This window comes from Dunckerocampus dactyliophorus, chromosome 12 (assembly GCF_027744805.1).
Source record: "Dunckerocampus dactyliophorus isolate RoL2022-P2 chromosome 12, RoL_Ddac_1.1, whole genome shotgun sequence".
NCBI classification, from domain to species: Eukaryota; Metazoa; Chordata; class Actinopteri; order Syngnathiformes; family Syngnathidae; genus Dunckerocampus; species Dunckerocampus dactyliophorus.
Window position 1 is genome coordinate 22,168,273 of NC_072830.1, and position 19,171 is coordinate 22,187,443.

Below are 19,171 nucleotides of genomic sequence, written 5' to 3' on the forward strand. Positions count from 1 at the left end.
TCTATCCATTTATTTTCTATACCGCTTCTCCTCATTAGAGTCGCGGGGGTATGCTGGAGCCTATCCAGAGCTGACTTCGGGCGACAGGCGGGGTACATCCTGAACTGGTCGCCAGCCAATCGCAGGGCACATATAGACAAACAACCATTCACACTCACATCTGACATATATGAAGAAAAATAGAACTAATATCACAAATATAATCGTCCTTCTCGACACAGGATTTGAACATTTCGGAGAATGTGTTCCTTATTTATCATTCAGTAATTGCCAATCTACTTTTCCTCTCGGATGTGCACAAACGTCTGTGCGTCGTCGTCTTTGTGACGTCACACACATTGTCAGCTACCCTGCTTCCGCCGCGGTGCCGTCGAGGCGGAGAACAGTCGTCATCGTTCGAATGAAAATGGCCGCAGGACCTCTTTCTGTTTCTTCAAACGCGTCCACAAACAATGATGGCATCCTCATTGGTGATAAAGTTTACTCCGAAGTGTACCTTACTATCGACAACTCGCTCATACCCGAGGAAAGGCTCTCTCCGACACCGTCAATGCTCGACGGCCTCGACCTACACACGGAGACCGACCTTCGCATCCTGGGATGTGAGCTGATTCAGTCGGCGGGGATTCTTCTCCGTTTACCACAGGTTCGCTCTCGGATTTTTTTATAATGTGTCGTACTAAATTGTTTTACAATATGGCTTCGTCAAAAGTAATACGCCACGGGCAGTTGTTAGCCGCTTGCTAGCTATGTAGCCTACTTTGTCGATGGCGTGGTAGAGTCAAAATGGCGACCGTCCATTGTGCTCATTTTGAATTATAACTTTTAATATTTTTTTTCCTGAACAGGTAGCCATGGCAACCGGGCAAGTGCTTTTCCATCGTTTCTTTTACTCCAAGTCCTTCGTAAAGCATAATTTTGAGGTGAGTTTGGTTGAAGCCGCAAAAGTAGCTCGGCGGCTCTTGCCGTATCATGCTAGCACAACGTTTGTGTAACGTTTGCGGTAGCCATATTGGAACCACTCATGTAAACGCGGAGGTTGTATTTCCCGGCTGAATCATCCACAATTCTTTCTTTCGAACAGTTCTCAAAGTTTGCGATAGTCATACCAGTTTATGTAGTTATTCTACATATAGTTGCAATTAACTGCAGTGTTGTGATTTGACTGACTTCCATATGCTCATCCTTGCAACTGTCTGCTTCTTTCTTTAGATTGTTGCTATGGCTTGTGTTAACTTGGCCTCCAAGATTGAGGAAGCACCGAGGCGAATACGAGATGTCATCAACGTCTTCCATCACTTGAAGCAGATAAGAGTCAAAAAGTAAGTATTGACATTTCAGATATCTCCTATCAAAATAATTAAACCCCCGTGGAACATGTTTGACTGTATTGGTTTTCCTTAGGAACTACTGTTTGATGTTTTTGGATGTGAAAGTGCTCTTCTGTTTATCCATGTACTCTCAACCATTTTAAAGCTTTTCAGTTTCTTCCACACTAGTAGTTTCAGAGGCTTATGTCAACATGTAACATTTTAGTTTTGACTACCCACCCAAATGTATGTGTTTCCAGTCTCTCATTTTGAATACACCTTTCGGTATGGCAACACTGCTTTGGTAGTGTGTGAACCTTTAGTTTGAATAATAGTAGTTTGTTCATGGCAGGACTATTAGACATTGATATTAACTTGGATTCTTTTTTCCCTTGCAACCAACTAACAGCGACCAGCTACATTTACCAAACCCTGGGTGATGTGGAATGGTACGTAAGATGAAGCAGTCGGCATGACAACCATGATGTGAGGGGGCCTATCTCCTCGCCCAGGCCCCTTCCTGTGGGAGAAGCCAGTGGTCTGCGCCCCCTCGGGCACTGGGATCGGGGATGACAGGTTGGCCGAAGGTCCTTGGCCCCCTGGGCCCCTTGAAGACTCCTGTGGTTCAGTCTTAAGCTTTGGGTATCTGTCTGTCAATCTGCGGACCATTTGGGTAATGTAGTTTTCTTTTGACTACTGCTTACCATGCATTTGATTGTGCTTTGTAGAGCAAAAGTCAGTTAACCAGCTGTTGTCTGAGGCTATTGTAAAAGTATCACTTTGTTCGTTGCATATATTTGTACATTTTAGTAGGAAAGACAGTAGTAGTTTTTAGTATATTGAAGTTACATGTATTTTAGCTGTGTCATGATGTACTTGGAATAACTTTGTTTTTTTTATGCGATGTACTGTTGATCTTTAGTCGGAGTTTTCAAAATTTTGCTGTCTTCTGATCATTTGCAGAAAATGTTTACTTAAGGCTGGTGTTTAAAATTTCAATAGAACTTAATTGTATTTCAAGGTAGGGTAGCTTCAGTGGAATTTTAAGTAGGTTTTTAAACTACATTTCTATTGTGCTTCAGCTATAGACACATGGTAGGTTGAAAGAGGAGAGGCTTACATATGTCGTCATGTATACTGTTAAAATTCATCTTTGAAAATGTTAAAACTGAACATTAAACCCACCTGGTGGGAATAAATTGAATGTAATTTTTGTAATTGTTTACTAATTGAGAACAGTGTTATTTTTCATTAACCATATTTTGGGTTATACCTAGTGATGCCTTAGGAACATAGATTTTAATGTGTTGTATGCAACGATCATTGTTGATATTTCAATGCTGTGATGACATGCTGTGATTGAGGTTGATGGCTACAGACCCAAAAAGCTTAAAGAAACCACAGGAGTCTGCAAACCCCAGCAGACTGTCAGGCATGCAGTTAAGACTGCTGTGAGTTGGTTGGAATGGGGAAAAAGAACAGAGTACAAGCAAAAACAGAAGGGTGCTTTTATTTTGGGAGGGTTTGGGGTCTCTTTAGAAGGGAAGCTGTATTTTATTTTAATTCCCTCTTAAACTAGGACTCCAAGTTCATTGATTCTTGATCAGAACTACATTAACACCAAAAATCAAGTCATCAAAGCTGAGCGGCGTGTTCTAAAGGAGTTGGGCTTCTGTGTACATGTCAAGCATCCCCACAAGGTGAGATTGCATCACTCATCACATCAAGACATGAAGCGCCATGTCCACATAATGCAATGAGTTGTGTAACTGCCCACTAAACAATCTGTAACATGCTATAATTTTATGTTTGTCTAGATTATTGTCATGTACCTGCAAGTCCTGGAGTGTGAAAAGAACCAGACACTGGTCCAGACAGCCTGGTAAGTTTCTTGTTTTCCCATTAGACCCCTCATCCTCAGCTGCCACTTCTCTCGTGTCAGTGAGACGTACTACCAGACAGACCTGGGCAAGTTGAACTTGTTTTAAAAGGAACTTGATTACCCACTGGGATTTCAATGCAGCTTATTTGGAAAAACTATATTTTTAAGTACCCTTTTATCTTTAAGCACATCTAAAATGCCGCGTGCAAACATTTTGCCCAGGTCTGAATTCCCTACTCCCATTTGACCCTGTTCACTTTTTCGGTTGCTGATTGTTTTTATTATTGCTGTGACTTCTCACGTGTATGCACTTATTTGGCCTTGTGTTAAAGTTGTTTGTAGTGTCAGGGAGCGTGATTTAACTTTGTCCTTTCTCTCTACTCTTTGATTAAAGGGTAGTCCATGCTGGTAAGTCACATAAAGAACCTCTGAACTCTGCCTCCTCCAACTACATGACCTCAGGAAGCCTCCCCTTTGGCCGGCTGCCCCTCTCCACACAGCCAGTCCCAATGCTGAGATTCGTGAAGGGGCGGTCGGGCCTTTCCCAACAGCCTACACCATCTTATTTTCTCTCGGGTCTCATCAAGGATTTGTATTTTTTAGGACTTTTGTGCCAAGGCTTTTAGAGTACATATACATTTTTATTGTGTTATAGCTCATTCTCATATAGCATTGAAGTATCTTTAGCCAGAACTGATTTTCTATTTACCAGGTAACCTGCCATGTTTTTTAGTTAATACTATAGTGTCTTGTTCCCAACTGACGTGGTGTCCAGACATGTGTGTCTTGCAGGCTGATCCAGTTCTCAGGTTTTGCCTCCCAGGACCTGTCTCACCTTGCAGAAGTCAGAATTCAACAGCGTTGTTGTCTTGTTGGCATAGTATTTTAATGCAGACCCACTACTTTACTTGATGGGTTATTAGATGATGGCAGGTTAGACTGGAAGTAAGTTGTGAACGTGCTGAATATAGCATTGTTTTCAGTAGACTGTAAAGAACACATATTTTGCCTGGCCAAATAGTTTTTGTTTTTTTACTTGTGGGGGCGGGGGTGGGCAATCAGTTGCTATTACCAATCTGCTCCTCCTACTCTACCTCGCCCCTTTTTTCCATTTAAATTCATTTTCAACAAATGGCTTCTGTGCCAGACATTGATGCTCATTTAGTTGCCGGAACTACTCTAATTTGGCCTCCATGATTTTGTTTATCCTTTGAAAGTTTATGTGCGTTTTAGCACGACGGTCTCGCCAAACTATGGCATCAATCTTTAGACTGCCCCTTTTGTGGCAAAGTGACTGCCATGCAGAGAAACAAGTTGAGGTGATTGGTCTGTGGCCTTGCAGGGATCCATTTCACCATGCCCACCGCTGACTTCAAATTAACTTTTGTGCATGTCACCATAAATGCTTTTGCTTTCTTGTCCCTTCAGATCTGTTTTAATGATCTGAAAGCGGCAGCTACGGTGTAGATACATTTACGACATCTACATGTGTGCATGTTCCCCAAGGCATGTCATCACCTCGTTTGCTCATAGCAGGGTGAAGTGTTAAGTCTGGCAGGCCCTAAGAAGGTAGTTTTGTGTCTTCATGCTCTGCATGAAATGTGACCAACGGTACTCCCATGGATGCCCCTGAGAGAAATGGACAAAGTTAAGCGCTGCATGTACTTTAAACCCCAACTAATTGGTAAACTTGTGTGCTTCAAAAAGTAAACTTCAAAGATGGCTAGATTCAGCTACCATTATAGTCTGGTAGATAAAAGTAAATAACAATGTTTTGGGGTGAACTATGATTTTGTTTAGAAAAGATGCTATGTTTTTGTTTGCTCTTTGCCTTTATAGGAACTACATGAATGACAGCTTGCGGACAAATGTGTTTGTGAGGTTCCAAGCAGAGACCATTGCCTGTGCCTGCATATACCTTGCTGCTCGAGCTCTGCAGGTGGGAGGATTTTTTTTTGTAATGTTCTTGGTCTTGTATTGAAATTTATAAATGAAATACAATGGCTACTCACACATTTGTGAATCAGCATTTCCGGCTCTGAAATTTGCAGATTTTTGGTAAACCATATTTGTATTCCCCCTTATAGGTCTTATTTTCCACAGAAAAAGTCCCACAATTTTTGTTTGTCTTTATGCTCCACAGATGTTTGTTTTTGTTTTGTTTTGTTTTTGTTGAGCATCGAGATTTCACACATGGTTTGGCGGTCTTTTGAACGCACCGTGGTTGTGTGCTGTGAGGCACAAAAGTTTGGCTATGGAAGTAATAGCTTTAACATTCTAGCCTCAAAACGTGCGAGGAGAACACAAGCTAATACATAATCGTTAAGTATTTACTGGACTTACAAGACACAAGCAGTGTGGCTTATGTAGATACAGCTTGGAAAAATGGGCTTATCTACCCTGTTGGCTTCTAGCGCTTGCCTGACAACAGACAGGTACACCATGGCTCCGATTCAATCTTCCTTGATTATCTTATATCAGGGTTGAAGTTATTTATCAGTATAATTTTAGTATCAAAATTTCAATGTTTCTTTTTTTCCTCATTTTTGCTTGGTGGTTTTAATTTTATTTATACAAGGTTCCGCAGGTCATTGCAAATGGGCCCGGGGTCGCACTTTCAACTCCTGTCTTACATTATCATTCATTAGTGTAGCGTACCGATACAGTTAACACTTTAAATGTTATGTGAGGCACATTTAGGGCTTAAACCTGAAGTGTGTGAGTAGACAATGGCAATTGAAGAGAAGGGGAGGGTTCAGGAACTGAATCTAGATATTACAACAGTCACTTTAAGAGCAACTGTTGATCCAAAATTGGAGGAGAATGTCAACATCAGGCTAGCAGGAGGGTTTCTCTGTTTTAAACACCATCAAAGTCCATATTTTGTTGGAATTTTATTGAACAATTTACGAGATTGGACACAAGAGATTGACTCATGCGTATTCACTCCTGATCGTGGCTTGTCCTGGTGCCATTAGGCTTTAATATTTTTGTATCCTTGTTAACACATATTGCCCCTTGTTGTCGTCCTTCAACCGAAGATTCATTTACAGCAGGGGTCGCCAACCCGCTGGTCGTGAGCTACTAGTCAATCTTTGGGACTTTGCCTGTCGATCATGAGAACATTTTGAAAGCAATTTATCGTATCACTGCCACTGCCCTCACCTCCCAGAGAGCGACCAACAGGCACGCATTGTCCACGCATGTCCACTGAACACGCCTCGCGGCCTTTACTTCTTAAAAGATGGGGCACTAAAATAAGTCCATAGACATGCACCACCAAAAAAGTGTTTGCGCCACGATGACGTCACTGATTTATAGTATCCAGGTGCCCTACAGCCGCGTAACTTCTGCCATCAATCAGCATGAATTATGGCAAACAGCTAGAGGTCATACAACAGGAAACGGGCAGTCCTGCATGAAGGAGAATGACTGACAATGTTCTACAGCCAGTCAGAACGCAGAACACAATGGGCGGGTTCTCCCTTACCCAATCAGGTTTTGGCTCTACTTAGACGAAAAGGACACTTCAACTCATGCGTACACAACACCCTCTACTGGTAGCAGCAGTAGTAAATACAACAACAGACACATGCAACAGAGCACTGTTAAAATGCACCACAAGGACACAGAACACAATGCATGTTCATACGCTGTTGGAAAAAAAATACTTGCAAATTTTGCAAAAGCAAATCTGCAAAAGGTGAAGCGCGATCTAACTTTCTCTCCCTTTCCCTCCTCCCCCTCCCAGATACCCCTACCGTCTAGACCCCACTGGTACCTCCTATTTGGAGCAACTGATGATGAGATTAAAGACATCTGTATCACCACCCTGAAACTATATACAAGGAAGAAGGTAAACAGTAACGGTCGTGGATATGCTGTATCAAAGTAAAAGCTGTGCACAAACACAAAGCCTTTTCTACTTGACATGGTGATTTGACAATGTCACATGTTCTACAGCCCAACTATGAGCAGCTGGAGAAAGAAGTGGAGCGGAGGAAGGTGTTCATAGCAGAAGCTAAACTAAAGGCCAAAGGGCTCAATCCTGATGGCACCCCGGCATTATCCACTCTGGGGGGCTTCTCACCTGCTTCCAAACCCTCTTCTCCAAATGTGGTTAAAGTAGAAGAGAAGTCGCCCAACAACCAGACTGCCAAAGCAGTTAAAAAGGAGCCAGATAGTCGCACTCAGATTACAAAGAGTCCACACAATGGGTAAGAAAAGCTGTCTGACATGAATAACATTCCCTTTAATGCTCATAACCTTTTTTTTTAATCCCTCTTCTACCTAGGTTGCGAAAAGAGGTAAAGATTGGGAGGACCAGTAGGAGTGGAAGCCGTTCCCGCTCGAGAACGCGCTCACGTTCTAGATCTCGTTCTCCCCGCAGACAGTAAGTACAGACATTAGTCACACAACCAGCAAAACAGGCTTCACGGCTAACTCCTTCTTCCCGTTCGCCTTCTACAGTTACAACAGCAGGCGCAGTCGCTCAGGGACTTACAGTTCTCGCTCGCGCTCTCGATCTCACAGTCGGAGTCCTTCCCCTCGGAGACATCCTCCTTCACCCCTCCTCCCCCACCTGAAGTCCAAGGCAAGCCATCATGGTAACAGTGACTCCAAGACAAGTGCACGCCATGGCAACAGTGGTAGCAGTCATAAGAGGAAGCGCTCACGTTCCCGCAGTCCGGTCAAAGTTGATAGGGAACGGGACAGAGAGCGGGAAAGGGACAGAGAGCGTACCTCCTTTGACCTGTCTTCAAAAAAACACAAACACGAACGAGGCGGTGGTCATCGAGGTGACAGGAGAGACAGGGAGAGATCCCGGTCATATGAAAGGGAAAGGGACAGGGAGCGTAGTCACAAGAGCAAGCATCACAGCAGCAGTGGACATTCAGGACACAGTCGACACCGGCGCTGAAGTTTACCAGTATTTTCTTTCCCTGTTGACGTTCACTTCAAGGTATAAGGGAACGAAGATATTCTGTCCAGGCAAGTCAGTCATTGTGCGGGACTTTGGAACAAGAACTAAGAAAAAAATGTAAATAGAGAGAGCTAAGCCCCACTTGCTCACTGAAAGTATGCCAACATTGACCTTCAGGCTACATTGCCTGCCTTTTAGTTTGGTTTCTAGGTTTCTCCAAACACATCCTTTACTCTTTACTACAAAGGTTTTCTTTTATAGGAACGTTCATTTTGGTACAAACGAGTAACATTGATGTTTGTAGCTCATGCTGATAATTTGTCACCTGAATGCAACATGCAGTGTCTTTTTGAAGTCGCTGGAGTCTGCCTGATGTCACGCCTGCAGCTAACATTTAGCACAGGTGCTTGATGTTGATGTAGACTGTCTGAGGAACCCAGGCTGTGGCCAACATAACCAGCACCCCACTGCTCTTGTAGTCAATGTCACATGACTAAGGTACTGTGATGTGAGGAACAGAGCTGCCCCAACCTCCCACCCCAACTCACCACTACCATCCCTCTAGCCTGCCCTGTCTGGTGGATTTCATGTGAAGTTACATTTAGACAGCAAAACATCTATTTACAGTGTAAAGTTGGATTGATATTCGCTGACGATGTGATTGCTTTAATTTTTTAAAGCCAAGTTAAGTGCTCAGTGGATTAGGGTGAACTTGTACAAATAAAAATGTTCAGGAAAGACCAGTTTGCACATGGAGTGATTGGCAGGCAGGTGCATTTTGTGTTTGTCAAAATGTAAGTAGCTTAAGTGCTTTTTTTGTTGCTTTTTTTGGGTTAAATTTCCAAAGAGCGGTTTTGATATTGACCAGTTATTTCTGTTTTGATCAGGGGATGCAGACTTCATTAGAAGATGTTTTAGGGCAGTTAACTGGTTACACTGGTTTTAGACTGCACATATTCATGTCCAATTTTTATTCAATAAATGAGTTATAGCACTGAATTGTTTGGGTTATTTTGCAACTGCTGAAGAGCATAAAAGCAAACACCAGGTCATAAAAGAGCATGTCTGCGATCAAGGCCAAGCACCCTTAAGTTTTATCGTGGGTGCAGAACATTGGTGGTGTGGCGAACAATGGAAGGTGTTGCTTTCCTATCTGAAACAGCATAAGCACAGCTTCCCTAACAATATTAACAAGGAAACTACCCTGCTCAACTTTATGAAGTGCGGCAACTGAACTAAAAAAAAGTCAATACGTGGTCTTTTTAGTGCACTCCTTACTAGGAACATACGTTTTCAGGAATTACACTTGCGTCCCCTCATCGGCAGACTACTAATACAGACCGAAAGTGAAGCTCCATGTTCCGTTCACGAACACCAGAGGGTGCTGTTACACCAATTTACACAAACCACCAAAAATTGTTGATTTGGAAACGACTCAAAATCAATTCTGGAGAAATTAGTACAAATTACAAAGCACAAGTTTTACACAACATTTATTGACCCAAAAACAAACAAACCTGTTAGACATGCAGCACATACATGTACAATGTGAATTATCTGCAATAACATTCATTTAGAATAGTCATTAACAGTAGTATAAAATCAACAAAATGACAACGTCCATGTCGTTCAGCATGTGAAAAATAAATAGTTATATAAAGTAAGAACAAACAGTTCAGTTCACGTTTATTTAGTTTGTATCTAATAATCTAATGTAGCATGCTGTGTAAAGTATTTCGTTTTAACCAATGTCAATTTAGTTCATGTTTGACAAGAAAAGTATTGCTCTCGTTTAAAAACTCTTCACTGGACACACTTGAAGCATGCAAAGCTGCTCATGTTATGTAGGAATGCTCTTATGGTACATTATTTATACGTGACAACATGCTCAATCTCGCCAGACAAACACAACATGGACGAAAGTCTTGCGACACACCTCTTAAGCTATCATTTGGGTTTGACAAGACCCTTCAATCATCATCTGTAGTCCTTTAGGACAATTGGATGCTTTAACCTTGGCGGGAAAAGTTTGGGAAAGGTCCATTGGAGGAGTTTGGTGTCGAAGAAGCCAATCAAACACCTTCGATATGAACCAGTTATTAACCAATTATCACCGGCTTCCAATTAACACCCCACCCATGGCCAGAATTACAGCATTTCCAGGTCTATAGTTCAGTAGAAATAAAACACATAGAGAGAGACAGACACCAAAACACGCGACACATGGCAATGTTTGCTTTCCATTTGTGGTGGCAAGAGCTGACTAAGAGCCAAGAAGCTGCTTTGTGACATCCATAAACCACCACACTTCTGAAATGTGAACCTCACACTTTTTTTTAATGGATGTGAAAATCCACAGAGATCATGACACAATCAGTTGTCTTAAATCAACAAGAAGGAGAAACGGCTCATTGACTGCACTGTTTTCTTAGAAATAAGTGCAAACTGTATCAACTCCACTGAAATGCTGTGGGACCCCCACAAAAAAAAACCCAACAAAAAAACAGTTCCTAGACAGTGATTGAAAAAGAAAAGAAACCTGACCACTTCACTGACCCTCATGGGTATTTCCAAAATAGACTGTGATGTTTTGGTGGACGTAATGTGAGATGATCACTTTGAAACAAATACAAAGAATAACAAAAGTCAATATTCATACATTCATTATGAAGGAATATTTTGACATTTGGGGAAATGTGATAAGCTGCTTTCCTGCTTTCCAGGGCACACGTATACTCTACATAGTTACGTTTAGAGATCATTCATCCTCTTTTTTCATCTTTATTGCTTCAAATTCTTTATTGCTGAAATGAAACAGAGCTCATTTTCTATTGTGAAATATAGAATTTTAGGCCAGCAATGATGTTAAACAGTGCATTGCATTATAAAGCACACGCGACAGATGGTGGAATATAAATGCTAAGGGGTGTCACGAGATCTCGCGAGATTAAAACATGACAAGGTGGGCACTTGGCCTGGGACGATAGGAAATAAATGATTTCATCACACACACAATAATGAATAATGTTGCCAGCCTCGGCCTATTTCGTCTCTCGCCTCCAAACAAGCAGGACGAGAGTTCACTCTGTACATTGATTTCGGCATTTGTTCTGTAGAACAATAACAGGAACGGAGTGAGACCCTTTCTTCTTGGTCATACAGTCTCTTCGTCTCGGAGGGCGGAGGCGGGGCCGGTATCATACACACACGGTGCAAAAGAGTAATGTAATGTAGTAGAAATTAAATTAGTAGATTGGTAGAATGCAATATGTTGTCATACATGTTTTTCATTGTACTTTTCCTAAAATTAATGCTAAAATCTTGTCTCGTCTTGTCTCGTGACACCCTAATAAATAGTGTTGTGCTTTTATCACGGCAAGAATATTCAAAAGCAATTTATTTGACATCCACACAAGCATGTAGCGGATGGGAGAAAGAAACAAAAGGTGCAGATCCAGGATTTTCTTTTTGACATTTTTACACATTTGCCTTAATAACTAATAACTGTGCAACACTGAGGAAATAATATGCTATTCACCAATGTGTTGCACTAATCCTACCCCTCGCACATATTAGTGTTTCTTCAAGTTATTGGTTGATTGGTTGGTTATTAGGTTTTCTTTTAGTCGTCATTTCTATCCCAGTATACAATTACGGGCCTGCTAGTGAAGCAATATATACACAGTAATCCCTCGTTCATCATGGTTAATTCGTTCCAGACTGTGATAAGCGAATTTCCGCCAAGTAAATCAAATATTTTCATATTTAGACCATAGAAAACCTTTGCGACCTTCTAAATAAGGTTTTTAACATTATTAGAATAATCTAGACATGAACTAACACGCCTAACTAACACCTTTATACTCGTATTACCCAATATAGTACACATATACGCAACAAAAATATAAATGCAACACTTGTGTTTTTGCTCCCATTTTTAATGAGCTGAAGTATGTACACAACAGGCCTATCTCTCTCAAATATTGTTCACAAGTCTGTCTACATCTGTGCTAGCATGATTAGCATGATTATTGCGCAGCTGTGCCGTAGGGTGGCCACAATAAAATGCCACAACAAAATGTGCAAGTTGAATTGTATTGGTCCGAAAACCTGCATACGCCGATCCAGAACATCCCAAACATGCTCGCTATCCTCAAAATGCCATCAGTAAAATGCACCGGTGTTTGTTGTCCATTGAACATCCAGCACAGGTGAGGTGTGGCAGTCACAGGTAAGTTGTGGCCTCTCTGTTCTCCCGCTCCCTGGCCTGAGCCACGGCCACGTTGATACACTGCAGCCACTCCTCGGCGTGCTTCTCATCCTGGGCTTTCAGCACGTACGTTTTACTGTCCGTGAAGATCTCGAACGCTCGAGGGAGGCCTCGGTCCCGCCGCTTCTTGGCCACCACCTGATGGACAAAGAGTCAGTCGTGGCGAGCCAGCGAAAGGGCGCGACGTGATGCTGAGGCTTTACCTTGACACTTTGCACTTTGCTCAGCTCAATGGGAATGTCGTCCAGCTCATCCTTCTGCAGGGGGGGAGAAATAAACATTCTTTTTGTACGACTAACGGCTAACAACAACAGCTTAGTAGTCATTTCTCCATCACACTGCTCTTACGCTTCCAGTATGTTCGACCACACAGCAAATCTTTTAGACAGCTCCTGTTGAAATGCTGTTGTGCACATGCTTGGGGAGGACATGACTGGGGGTATTGCGACACTGACAGTTCTCCTTGTTGTTCACCACCACGCGTTTATAGCAACAACATTCATCAGTGACTGAATGAAACATACAGAACAGTGAAACCCGCAAATATACAAGGGCGTGCCTTTTTAAGACAATGACCAAAAATATATTTTATTCAGGTTAATGCAGTATTTTTAGCTAATTCTTCACAACAGTAGGGGATGGCAAAAAAAAAGAAGACGCATAATTAGAAAAAGGTGAGATATTTGACATACGATGTGAATATGGTCATGCTAAAAGCGGCGCACGATGCACGCTAATTATCAATTGTGGTGTCAGAATCCACGGTGATGCATTCAAAAATGTCTCAAAAGCCTTGCGATCAAGTTTGAAATTGTTGCTACATTGAATCATTTAAGTCCGGCTGTTTTCGGAATTTTCCGATACAGTGTTCCCTCGCTAGATCGCGGTTCACCTTTCGTGGATTCGCTTTTTTAACAGCATTTGAACGCGCATTGTGTTCTGCGTCCTTGTGGTGTATTAGAGCGATCTATCGGTGCTCTGTTGTATATGTCTGTTATTGTATTTACTACTGCTACCAGTAGAGGGTGTTGTATACTCATGAGAGAGTTGAAGACGTGTGCAGCGCCACCTCGTCTCAGCGTGTTTACGTGCCTGCACGAGCATGTTAGGAACCCACAGTAGACAAGAGCCGGCTAAATATAGAGCCGCAACAGTCCTTACTGGCGAAGGGAGAACCCGCTCATTGTGTTCTGCGTCCTGATTGGCTGTAGACCATTGTCAATCAATCTCCTTTGTGCCGTTGCTAGCAAACTAGGTAACTGCATGAGCTGCTTGCTAACCTCCAATAATCAATAGAAGAAGAAGAAGCAGCAGCAGCTAACCGGCTGAATGAATCTTCGGTTCAAGGACGAGGACGACGGCAGGAGCAATATGTTTTAACAAGGACACAAAAACGCTACAGCCGAACGGCGCCAGGACGAAGCACGGTCAGAATACGCGTGAGTCACTTAATAATTTCCCGTGTCCAACCTGGTAGATTGATCACTAAAATCCAAACTAAATTTGAACTAAGAGAGAAAATGTTACTGCCTCCCTGAGAAAAGTGCGGAAAGTGTATTGTGAGGGTTTTTTATCTAATAACTGTAAACAAATAAAGTTGGTTTCACTTATTGCGGGCTATTTTGGGAACCTATCCCCCGCGATAAACGAGGGAACACAGTAAATGTCAGTTAAACAACGGCATAAACAGCTCACAGTTGTGTGAGTTGTAAGTTTCAGCATACAGCACGTCGTTATACTAATGTTTTAGTTATGTTATTGTCATATATAATATTGTTAAATTCATTCATGTTAAATTTCAACCGAGCCTTATTAACTTTGCAAAAGTAGAATGTTTCAATACAGCCTGGGTGTTGGACCTCGAAAGATTGTCCAGGCGTGTTTTGTCTAATGAGCACATATTTCTATACATGCATGAAACAGGTGCAAATAACTCGTACAAAGAACACAGAACTTTGATTCATCTGTATTTGTCTTGAGAACCGCCATCAACAAACAGCGGCTACCGTCGCTGAGGACCCTTTTGCAGATGGATGGATGGCAGTACGAAGAAACTAAACCAGAATAACATTTTCTGGAATCCCATTTCCCCTCTTTGGGAATGCATCTTTCTCAACACAGCAGCACAAGCTGACATAAAGATAAACTGAGTGCTGAGAACAAAAGATGAACAACCTTTGCCAATTGTGGTTGCTGGAAAAACAGAAGATTCATTACAATCCTGGAGAGAAGCAAGTTTAATACTGGGTATTTTTAGAGAATGACTCTATGGGATTGACACTCAACACTTGAGTTCCCGTTCCTCCAGGAGAAGCTTTTAACATGTTGCTTTCAAAGGGATTTATGTCCATTTGTCCTCCATTTTTTACACCGCTTGTCCTCATTAGGGCCGCGGGTGAGCTGGGGCCTATCCCAGCTGACTTCGGGTAGAGGGGGTACACCCTGGACTCACACCAGCCAATCACAGGGCACATATAGACAAACAACCATTCACACTCACATTCACACCTATGGACAATGTAGAGAATCTTTAATCTAAGATATTGCATCAAATACGCATATACTATACAAGAATTAGGATGACACCTGGACCCTGAACATCCCAGGGCCCATTGTATTGCACTTGTTCCAGTCCACTAACCTGGCATTCAACAAACAATGACTGTTAAAAGAGAAAACGCATTGCTTGTATATAATGACCACTCTGTTGGCTCACGTCAAATTTACAAGACGCAATCCTCTCTGTGTGCTACTTGCTCATGATGTTATCTGCTTTCAGTTAGAGTGACTCATGTTGTTGCAGCATAACTCGTTTGGCCTCAAGAGTTCCCCCAAGGCGGTGTCCCAAGGCCAAGATGTGTTACAGTACACTTCAGCGGTTGCACCGAGGGGACAGCTGAGCTTATCAGATAGAGAGGTTTCCACTCTTTCATACGGTTTCGTCATGAAGCACACACTGAAGAACAGTGTAGTAGTTTGTGGCGTGCAGCTAGAATATAGCGTATGACAGTATTACTTGTGAGTGTATATTTGTGTGTACCGATTTGCCTCGCCAAAAGAGCAGCTGGTTTCCTGCCAAAGTGAAGTAGCGAGTCTTCCACCGCTTGATGAACCTCCAGCGGACCTGCTTCTCCTTCAGCTTGCCTTCAATGAGAGGCTGACCCTCCTGGTTCACACCTGCAAAGTCACACAGCAAACCCTCAAGTTCCTCGGGTGATCGTACAATTTTAGACTTTAAAATACGTCTTTAAAGTCGCACAAAACCTTGGAATTCAAAGTGAATTCAAAACGGAGTTTTTCACGAGAGACCTTGAAAAATGTGTGCTTTCTAAGGGGTGTTAAAGAAGGAGGAACACATAGAACCAACATAGGCTGTGTTATTTTAGGCTGGTCAGTCATGTGACCGATCAGACTTCCTGTCAGCCCTGCTAGACAGGAGGCAAGAGGCGGCATTTGTGTACGTGGACGTGCTGCAACACATTGGGGTGCCGCCTGGTCTGCATCATCATGGAAAAAATATTCCAAGTTCTTGTGCACTGAAATAAACGTGTCTGACGCATAAATCTTTCGGGGGTGTGTCCTCTCTTTGCTTTGATGGAGACACCTGGAAAAATGATCCCCTGATTTGTTGTGAGCCTCTGGCGAGGACTGCGGCTCACAACCTTTTGTAAGAGACACACTGACGTGAAACGACGAGACGTACACGCAAAACACACACATAGTTCATCGGTAGTCCCAAACGATGTGCACGAGAATGTATGACGGTCATCATAATGTGCTTTTGTTGCATTTAGATGCATGAAAACCATTTAGAATAGACTACAAGCGAGGAGAACATCACAATCGAAATTTCAAGTACACATGGCAACAAAGAGCAACAGAATGACTATGATTCTTTTTCTGCGTCATGTGACACATTTGTTTGGCTGACTGCTCGTTGCTAGGCAGAATTCATAGAATCCAAGCTTATATACCATAAATTGGAATGACGTGCTATCAGGGAGGGGAGGGGAGGCAGGTGAGGCCTAAAAACGAATTATAAAAAATTAAATAAAAATATTTGACCAATCAACTGTATTATAAACACATATTTTCTGTATGATTCGCATAGTTTTTAACATTTTCTTAAGTAAATATCGCTGAATTTGCACATTTCCCGATCAAATCCAGGGAAGAAGCCTTGTTTACTGTCTTGAGTGCAATCAATGAGTTCACTGCGTTGGATCATGGCGCTTGCCAGTTTTTGTTTGTCACCATGTCCCCAATACTATAACGTTGCAGAGACATTTATTATACACCATGACTTTCTACAGCCCGTGTAATGGCTTTAACTCATTCAATCCCAGCCATTTTTCAAAAGACATCCCCTCCAGTACCGACCATTTTACACGATTTTGACTGATCTTTCAAGGCACACAGAATATTGTGTGCTATGGCTATATAAACATGAAACCTAACAGAAGAAAGATTAGACTCTCATCTTTCATCAGAAAAAAAAAATTGCTTCTACCCTTTTCCGTTCTTTAGTAATCAGCAGTAGAACACAGGTAAGTTTCAGGAAAATATCAATTCCCATAAAAAAGGGGGAGAAAAAGAGCTTTTTGTGAAAATATACATTTCAAGCATAACTTTCACTTTGACACACATTTTTTGCTTTTGCTCAAATATCCAAACACCCATACCACAACATAAACAATACAAAAACCTGGTTATTTTACATCAAAATAACAACTTATTTACAAATATAACACCATGAACTATTTACAATTTCACATTTGGAACTAAACTATGTGCGTGCATGTGTGTGCGCGTGCGTACTTGTTTGCCTGCGTGTGTGTTCATCCGCGCGCATCCGTGCATGCGTTAAAATTTCACAACAATGGTAACTTTCTGCACGCTCCAGTCCTCCATGCTCTCCAACTTCCTCCTTCCTGTCTTTCTTTGTCAACATGAGCGCCATGATGAGCGCTGCCGAGCTATGATCACATGCACTTCTGCCACCTAGTGGCCTTAAAATTGCTCTACAGTGGTGCTGAGTTACATCATCACCTCTCAAATAAACCTCTCAAATAAATGTAAAAGATGTATAAATACGTATTTGGGATTGAATGAGTTAATGTAAGTGTGACATCATCATTCTTCCTAATCGGACAATATAATAGAAATGTCATACGGGAGGCGCTTGCAGTACCGCTGCCTTCTGATGGGGTGGGGGCATGCATGAGCTGGAAGGTGCTTGTCACTGCTGAGGAAAAGCCAGCTGCGGGTGCAATATATTTTTATGCTCTCCTGCATGAATGAATGAATAAATGAAGCTGCCAATATGGAGGATTATATATCCAAGCTCATCAGAAGGTGATCAGACATTTACAACAAAGTATCAGAGCTTTTCCCGGAGAAGGATAGGGTGCATGTACAGTACTTCATATGCTGATAAGGTAAGGCCACAAATGTTTTTCAGTCAATTAAAAAAGTAAATAAATGGGACTAAGAAGTATTTGAAAACATTTTGAAGACACTTTTTTAACCAAAGTGAATTATTCTCTTTTCTTGTTATCCTCTTCCTGAGCAACCTGTATAAATATACAGTATATATAACCTGTACATAAAAAACACGTCAGCGCCTCACCAGCCATGAACCTCACCACACGTCACTGGTAAGTTGTAAGTGCACAATTATTAAATTTAGTAGGCTACAGAGCAGTGGTCAACAATTACTGCCGGGCACCTGCCAAGTTGTCATACATGAACTTCCTAAAGTTCATGTATGACATGAAAAATTAACAGGATCTTGTGGAAATCCCATTAAGTTCTCATACCTGACCATTCACGAGATTTAGGAGTAGCATAAAAATTAAACCAGGGACAACATAAAAACACACCAGCCTCATATGTCACTTCCACAGTAGATCCCCAGGTTACCCTCCGTCCCGGAAGCAAATGGCAAAAAAAATGTGAGTAATTCATGCCCCCATAAAAATGCCTTATGAATGTTATGAATGTTTTTCTGTCAGTCGACACAACTTTATGGTGGCGCACATGTATGTATTACTGCGTGCGGTGTGGTCAGAGTTGAGCAAAATAGAAGACTAGGGAGATGAGCAACTAACATGAAATTGTTTAGGTATAACAAAAACACAAGCATGATTTGCAAAAAGGTAGAAAAATGGCAGGTTTATGTGGCCAAAAAGCAAGTGATAAGAGTAATCAGCTGTCAAGTGTTTAGTCTGAGGTCATCTCTCAAATTGACACCAAGACCTCATCACCATCAGTCAAACGCTGCAGGCGATGAAATTCATCACTTCGGTGAATTTATCACTGGAAGCTTCCCAAAATGTAGCTTGACAAAAAAAAAATGTGATCATCTGATCCAAAAAATCATGTGATCCAAAGTGCAGCCCGACGGCCATTTGTGTCCCATGGCTCGGTTTTTATTGGCCCGCGGCACATTGCAGGAATAAGATACGTTTCAAAGAACAAGAGGCAAAACCATGACATCATTGCGTTGACCTTAGGGGGTCGGTGGTACAATATGTTGGAAGTGATCTCTTGCCTAAGGTCAAATGGGATAGGTTCCAGCTCACATGTGACCCACAAAAAAGAGAAATAGAATGGATAGATTCTCTGTGTCGTGTTGATGCACTGACAGTAAAGGTTCACAGCAGACACAAAAAGATAAAATGACAGAGTGAAACCTATGTGTGTGTGTGTGTGTATATATATATATATATATATATATATATATATAAAATATATAATGCATATATGATGCATATATGATCATT

At 41.8% G+C, this 19,171-nt stretch overlaps 2 protein-coding genes across 7 annotated transcripts in view; one reads left to right on the forward strand and one right to left on the reverse strand.

Moving 5' to 3' along the window:
- Positions 1 to 286: 286 nt before the first annotated feature.
- ccnl1a (cyclin L1a) lies at positions 287 to 9,125 on the forward strand. Of its 3 annotated transcripts, XM_054793593.1 has the most exons (10): positions 317 to 646; positions 849 to 923; positions 1,213 to 1,322; positions 2,890 to 3,010; positions 3,128 to 3,192; positions 5,032 to 5,131; positions 6,944 to 7,048; positions 7,156 to 7,409; positions 7,487 to 7,585; positions 7,663 to 9,125. In XM_054793593.1, the coding sequence occupies exons 1-10, from the start codon at positions 401 to 403 to the stop codon at positions 8,111 to 8,113; spliced, it is 1,626 nt and encodes a 541-aa protein (XP_054649568.1). In that variant the 5' UTR covers positions 317 to 400; the 3' UTR covers positions 8,114 to 9,125. The 3 variants fall into 3 exon arrangements, 2 of the variants coding, with proteins under 2 accessions (XP_054649568.1, XP_054649570.1); XM_054793595.1 differs by lacking the exon at positions 849 to 923 and having other exon boundaries at positions 325 to 646; XR_008573101.1 differs by lacking the exons at positions 7,156 to 7,409; positions 7,487 to 7,585; positions 7,663 to 9,125 and adding an exon at positions 3,587 to 3,600 and having other exon boundaries at positions 287 to 646; positions 6,944 to 7,001.
- A 473-nt stretch (positions 9,126 to 9,598) lies between these two features.
- veph1 (ventricular zone expressed PH domain-containing 1) overlaps positions 9,599 to 19,171 on the reverse strand; it is a 70,152-nt gene continuing 60,579 nt past the window's right edge. For all 4 annotated transcript variants that reach the window (XM_054793572.1, XM_054793570.1, XM_054793571.1 and 1 more), the window contains 3 exons: positions 15,427 to 15,563; positions 12,590 to 12,643; positions 9,599 to 12,524 (listed from right to left, as the gene is read on the reverse strand). In XM_054793572.1, coding sequence (XP_054649547.1) covers positions 12,342 to 12,524; positions 12,590 to 12,643; positions 15,427 to 15,563 — 374 coding nt within the window. In that variant the 3' untranslated portion in view covers positions 9,599 to 12,341. The remainder of the gene's footprint in view (positions 12,525 to 12,589; positions 12,644 to 15,426; positions 15,564 to 19,171) is intronic.

What these genes read in the sequence shown, in the direction of transcription:
- ccnl1a (XM_054793593.1), top strand. Translation starts at nt 401, where the DNA reads ATGAAAATGGCCGCAGGACCTCTTTCTGTTTCTTCAAACGCGTCCACA. An exon ending in ACACTGGTCCAGACAGCCTG is followed by an intron (nt 3,193 to 5,031) that starts GTAAGTTTCTTG and finishes TTGCCTTTATAG; the next exon opens with GAACTACATGAATGACAGCT. An exon ending in ACAAAGAGTCCACACAATGG is followed by an intron (nt 7,410 to 7,486) that starts GTAAGAAAAGCT and finishes TCTTCTACCTAG; the next exon opens with GTTGCGAAAAGAGGTAAAGA.